The sequence below is a fragment of the Neophocaena asiaeorientalis genome, unplaced genomic scaffold, assembly GCF_003031525.2.
Source record: "Neophocaena asiaeorientalis asiaeorientalis breed wild unplaced genomic scaffold, Neophocaena_asiaeorientalis_V1.1 scaffold251, whole genome shotgun sequence".
Lineage (NCBI taxonomy): Eukaryota > Metazoa > Chordata > Mammalia > Artiodactyla > Phocoenidae > Neophocaena > Neophocaena asiaeorientalis.
Window position 1 is genome coordinate 1156671 of NW_020173377.1, and position 6343 is coordinate 1163013.

General features: G+C 44.0%; 1 protein-coding gene across 1 annotated transcript in view; it reads left to right on the forward strand.

Annotated features, from left to right (window-relative positions):
• NISCH (nischarin) overlaps nucleotides 1-6343 on the forward strand; it is a 40892-nt gene that overhangs the window by 2756 nt on the left and 31793 nt on the right. Inside the window, exons 4-5 of the mRNA XM_024746313.1 lie at nucleotides 521-604; nucleotides 1290-1472. Of these exons, the coding sequence (XP_024602081.1) occupies nucleotides 521-604; nucleotides 1290-1472 (267 nt within the window). The remainder of the gene's footprint in view (nucleotides 1-520; nucleotides 605-1289; nucleotides 1473-6343) is intronic.

Here is a 6343-nt window from a genome sequence, read left to right on the forward strand (position 1 = left end):
ATCAGCTTCTCTGTGCCTTGACTCCTGGCTCAGCAGCAGAAATCACAGCTCTGAAGCAGCTGAAATCGTTGGAAAAGGACTTGATTCTAGGATACAGTCAGGGCACCTGGGAAAGAATTACAGCAGAAAAGCTGGTCCTGCCAAACCTGACCCTGTTTTGCCTCTCTTAGAAGGAATGGCCTTCCTTTCCTGCAGCTCAGGTTGGATTGGGCTTTGACTTACATGAGGCTGGAGTTAAAAAACTAAAGAGATGGCTTGATATGATAGCCACCTTTTCTGTTTCTCACTGTTGGATAGAGCTCAGACTTATCCCATGTGCCTGCCAGATCCAGTGCTAGGGCCGTGGAGGAGAGGGGGCCTTGCTGCTCGTAAGGGTCAGGTACAGAAGCTGGTGGGGAAGAGCAGCTTAACTTTGGCTTGGGGGTTGGGGGGGGTCTGGGTGTGCTACAGCTATTGTTAAGGGTAGGGTGGCACTTTCCTTACTGACAGCTGGGCAAGGGCTATCGGTTTTTCCTTTTAGGTTTACATCATCCAGGTCACTGATGGCGGCCATGAGTGGACAGTCAAGCACCGCTACAGCGACTTCCATGACCTACATGAAAAGGTAACCCTTGAGAGCTGGGGTCCTGTGTCTCAGGGCTTGGGGGCTTTTAGGCCAAGCTCCCATTGTGCCTGTTTTAGGGCAAAACAGGCTCTGTGCCAGTTACATTAATAAACTGGTTTGCTAATGTAACTGGCAAAAAAACTGGTGGATTCTGGGAGTTCAACCCTTGCATAAGATAGTGTACAAGGAGCATATTTGAACTTTAGTTTTAAGATTGTCAGTTGTAGCTTGGATGTGAGATGCCGGGACAGTTTCCCAGGGAGGGAACAGGCTTGAACTTGTTCCATCTGACTATACCTATTCCAGAACCTATGCTTTAATATCTGACTGTGATTCCATTTCTTCCTTTGCGTTTGGAGAGAGCTGCCTTTCTCTGGGTCATTTGCAGCACAAGTATTTTGTTCTGGTTTGGAGAAGATGGTGGTTTTAGGGACCTTGAGGTATTATTTTCCTAAATGTCTCCAAAGCCTCCAGATGGAACTCCTCATCTGAAATTGTATTGGTATTTCTAGTGCTCATTAAACTTGAGGCCAAATCCCAGGTGCAGCAGTTTGATCATTAATTCTGGTACTACTGCCAGGAGGGGCTGTGGAAGTCATAATAAGCACCTGCCCTCAGGCTGGTTGCCTTGGCCTTGCAGTTACAGAACCTCTTGGTCTGTGGTTGACATTATGTTTGCTTACAGCTCGTCGCAGAGAGGAAGATCGATAAAAGTTTGCTTCCGCCCAAAAAGATAATTGGGAAAAACTCCAGGAGCTTGGTGGAAAAGAGGGAGAAGGATCTGGAGGTCTACCTCCAGACACTCCTGGCCACCTTCCCTGACGTGGCCCCCAGAGTGCTGGCCCACTTCTTGCATTTTCACTTCTACGTAAGTTCCTCTTGGGTTTTCTCCTTTGCCTACAAGCCCACAGCCACCAAAACTCCAGGCAGCAAACCCTTGTAGACCTCAGCTTTGAGGAGAGGTGGGCTGGAGCTGGAGCCTGAGGTTAGAAGATGGAGGAGCGTCCTGGTGGGGTTGGGGTACGGACAGAAGCATGTGCATCAACGGATTTGCCTTAAATTAGACTATCGGCTGTGGCCACGGAGCGGTTTTTCTCCACCACAAGGCATTCTGTTTAGCATAAATGGCCTTTAGGTTTTTGAGCTACCTTCCGTCCAAATGGATGGGGTTAGATTAGAAACAGCTGACACTCGGCATTGACTGTTGTTGAGTTGTTGGTTCCCAGCTCAAAACTAATTAAGGGATCAGTCTGTGTTGGCAGAATATTGCCATCTTAGGGCATCGTCAGAGTCCAGGATGCCGAGTGAGAGTAGGTGGCTTCCTCCAGTGGGACTGTATGTCTCAGAGCAGCTCTGTACCCCCTTCTGGATGGAGGAACAACTGTCATGGGCTGCTGGTGACAGGATGAGTTGTCAAAATTCAAGGAGGGAAGTTTGGTGCAGTATGAAACCAAAATGTTAAAAAGCTAGCAATTTCATTTCTGAGAATTTATTCTAAGGGAAAATACTGGGCGATTGAGAAAAGGATATGGGTACAAAGATAGTCATTCCAGGATTATAATGAAATATTGAAGACAGTCAAAAGCCCAACAGAAGGCTACATTAAAAAAAAAAAATTAAAGGGTGCAACCATGTAATTGGATATTATGCTGCTAGAAAAATGACGGTGTAGCTGTGGATTTGTAGGAAAACAAATATATTACTGTATGAAAAGAGGCCAGAAAACGGTATTAGGGTATGGTCCCATTTTCATTAAAAATAAAAAGCTTGTATGAATATATTTGTCTAGGAAAATTCTAGAAGGTTATACATCAAAACACTAGGAGTCTTTGGGTGATAGATTTTTGGATAATTCACATTTAATTGTTTTCTGTTTGTGTGATGAAGATAGGGGGAATAAACTCCCTTTTCCTTTTCAGGCTTGCCTTTTAGGAAGGGACCTGTGGGTTGTGGTCTTAAAGGCCCAAACTTATTTAAACAATAACTGTCTTGAGCTATTTTCAGAGTAAGACAGCTGAACCTTTCTTGAAGTGTTAGAGCCTGGGAATTTGGTGATAGCACTAGCAATGGGCCTCTTGGCTTGGAGAGGCCATGTGGAAAAAAGGGTGGCATTTATAGATGGGAGATATATATGTATATATATCTTCGGACTTTGTTTGGCATATACCAGTAATGTATGTGGTTAGCAGTAGTTTCCTGTTATAGCCTTTTTTTTTTTTTTTTGCATTTTCTTTTCTTATGTGAAAAGAAATGTCCATTCCTTATGCGAGTCTTTCAGATAAACTTAACTGGTTAGTATTTTAAGAAATGCTGTAATTTAAGAAAGCTTTGTTTGGCTATTTAGGTTTAAAACTTGATAAGCAGCCCTTTCAAAATATAATTCATTGCTTAAGACCTGGGCCTTTGAGGAGGTCTCCTGGATACCTCTGAGCATGGAAAGGCCTGGACTGCTCTTTTGAGATAGGTTTGCCTGAGATAGGCCTGGGACCTTGCCCCACATCTGTGGTTCTGGTTTGAGGCATGCTCTACTGCTTGGAGCAGTTCGAACGTATTTGAAATAACAGTTATCAAAAGGCCCACTTGGTTATATAAATCCAAGGTTTTAAAAAGTGATTGGTCCATCATTAAACTGAATCAAAGTTTCTCAGCTGTGGCACTGTTGACATTTTGGGCTGGACGATTGTTGTGGCAGCTCCTCTGTGCATTGTTGAGCAGCATCTCTGGTCTCTGCCCACTAGATGCCAGTAGCGTCCCCTCCCCCCACCCACCAAGTTGTAACAACCAAAAATGTCTCCACTGGTTGCCAAATACTACCTGAGGGGCAAATTGCACCTGATTGAGAATCACTAGATTAGATCTTCAAATGACTTTGAACAAACAGGGTCCAAAAGATTTGTCAGCCTTTTTTATAGGCTGGAAGCCCTTAGGGAGTGTTTCTGATGACCTTTGTCCCATCAATGTCCTCTCTGAAATTGTTCCCAATGTGCTCCACCTCTTGTGGGGCTGACAGTGGACAGGGTGGACCCAGGGAACCCTGTTTGGCTGAGGTGTGGATTTAAAAATTTGAGATATAATTCACATACCATAAAATTCACTCTTTTAAAGTGTTCAAGTCCCTGGTTCTTAGTATATTAACAGAGTTGTGCATCTATCACTACTATCTAATCGCAGAACATTCATCACCCCAAAAAGAAACCGTGTACCCATCAGCAGTCACTAACGTACTTTCATAATGTATGGATTTGCATATTCTGGAAGTTTCATATAAATGGAATCATACAATATGTGACTTTGTGACTGGCTTCTTTGACTTAGCATAGTGTTCTCAAGGTCCATTCATATTGTAGCATAAATCAGTACATCAGTCCTTTTATGGCTGAGTAATATTCTATTGCTTGGAGACACCACAGTTTGTCCATTTATCAGTTAATGGTTTAGCTGGTTTCCACTTTTTAGCTTTTGTGAATAAGGCTGCTATGAGCATTCATATATGCTTTTGTATAGACCTATATTTTTATTTTTCTCAGGTATATACTAGGAGTAGAATTGTTGGATTATATGGTAACTGTTTAACTGTTTGAGGAACTGCCAAATTTTCTTCCGTAGTGGCTGCACCATTTTACATTTCCACCAGCAATGTGTAGGTTCTTATGTCCCCACACCCCTGCCAACACTTGTTACTGTCCACTTCTTTGGTAGCCATCCTCATGGGTTTAAAGTGGTATCTCATGATGGTTTTGATTTGCATTTGGCTAATAACTAATAATATTGAGCTTCTTTTCATATGCTTATTGGTTATTTGCATATCTCCTTTGGAGAAATGTATTTAAATTCTTTGCACTTCAAAAAATTAGGTTATTCTTGTTGTTGAGTTGTAGGAGTTCTTTACATATTCTGGATGGATATTAGACCCTTATCAGAAATATGATATGCAAATATTTCCTCTCATTGTGTGGTTTGTCTTCATTTTCCTGATAGTATTCTTTGAAACACAAAAGTTTTAGATTTTGATGAAGTTTATCCATTTTTCCCCTCTGGTCGCTTGTGGTTTTGGTATCGTATCTAAGAAACCATTGCCTAATCCAAGGTCACAAAGAGTTACAACTGTGTTTTTCTTCTAAGAGTTTTATGGTTTTAGCTCTTGTATTTAGGTCTTTTAACCATTTTGAGTGAATTTTTGTACATGCTGTGAGGTTGGGGTGTGGTGTGAGGTTGGTAGTGTGAATTTTAATGTCAAGGAAGGAAAGCACCACTTCTCTCCCCAGCCAACTGAGATGGGGTGTCCAGAGGCCAGTGCAGCCCTGTGTTGCAGTGAGAGGGCACACCTCATCCCTGGCCTACGGCTGGGCTCTCTCCCTCCATATAACTCTGCCCTAGTGTTCCTGCACCCTCAGGGACAGACCTCATCCCAGAGCCCCTAGAGCAGAGGGCTTCAAATTCAGTAAAGTGGAATCCCACGGAGAATTTCAGCACACACCTCTTTGGGGCAGGATGTCTGACAGGCAGGCAGAGTTGAGTTTGTCTCCCAGCCCTGCTGCTTCCTGACAGTTTATTCCAAGGCAGTCATTTTAACCCCTGTGTCCCAGTTCCTCTTGTGAGCTGGAGAGTGATGATCCTGGGCTCTTGAGGATTGCAGGAGAACATGAGGTGAAGGTGAATGACCGAGAAGAGCGATGGGCCCTTGGCAGGGGCTCACCGGGTCCCAGCCAGTGCCAGCTCTCCTAGTTAGGAAAGGCAGTCACTTCTTGTCAACAGTGGTATTTATATCATTTTCTTACTTTAAAACCCTTTGGCTAGGGCTTCCCTGGTGGCGCGGTGGTTGAGAATCTGCCTGCCGATGCAGGGGACACGGGTTCGTGCCCGGGTCCGGGAAGATCCCACATGCCGCGGAACGGCTGCACCCGTGGGCCATGGCCGCTGAGCCTGCGCGTCCGGAGCCTGCGCTCCACAACGGGAGAGGCCACAATAGTGAGAGGCCTGCGTACTGCAAAAAAATAAATACATAAATAAAACCAGTTAGCTAGAACAAAGCCACTTTTTGAAATTTGAAATCAGGAGATAGGATAAAACTGTTACCAACCTAAAGGCAGCCTTTGGTGATTTGTTTTACTTGCAAAACACAGAGACTGTAAGTGATAACACATCTTTGCAACTTAGTTACAGTCTTGGAACTCTCCTCAGCCAAAGCTTAGGCTTGAATCTATCCATCAGGAATTTTTACGCACCTAATATACCTGACTTTTGCTAGCATGCCTCACAGGCGTGAAATAAATTATAAAAGGACTCCCAGCCCTTAGTGTGTGTGCGTAAACCACACAGTGATGTGTAATTGAGTCCCCTGTTAATGTCCCACTGACACGCACTCTGTGCTCCAGCCTGTGTCAGGTGGGAGTGTCAGGCTGGACTGGGGTTATTCATTGAGTAGGGTCTGTGCTTCGGTGGGCAGTGGGTCGTGGGGTTCTGCATGCACAGACATGCTCAGTCAGAGCGGTAGTCGCCGAGCAGCAGCCTAATAGTCCATGGTGCGTTTGTGTGCAGCTCACACTGTTGCCCAAGGTTGCAAACCAGCATGTGACCTGGCAGGTGGCTGATTGATTGGTCTGTAACACGTTTGGAGGTGGTTATTATAGTTTTTAAACATAGCTAATTTTTTTTAATTGAAAAAAAACTGAAGTATAAAGAATGTCCTTTTTTTTTTTTAAATGCATTTCAGTTCAGACATTTGTGGGAAAATGAAGC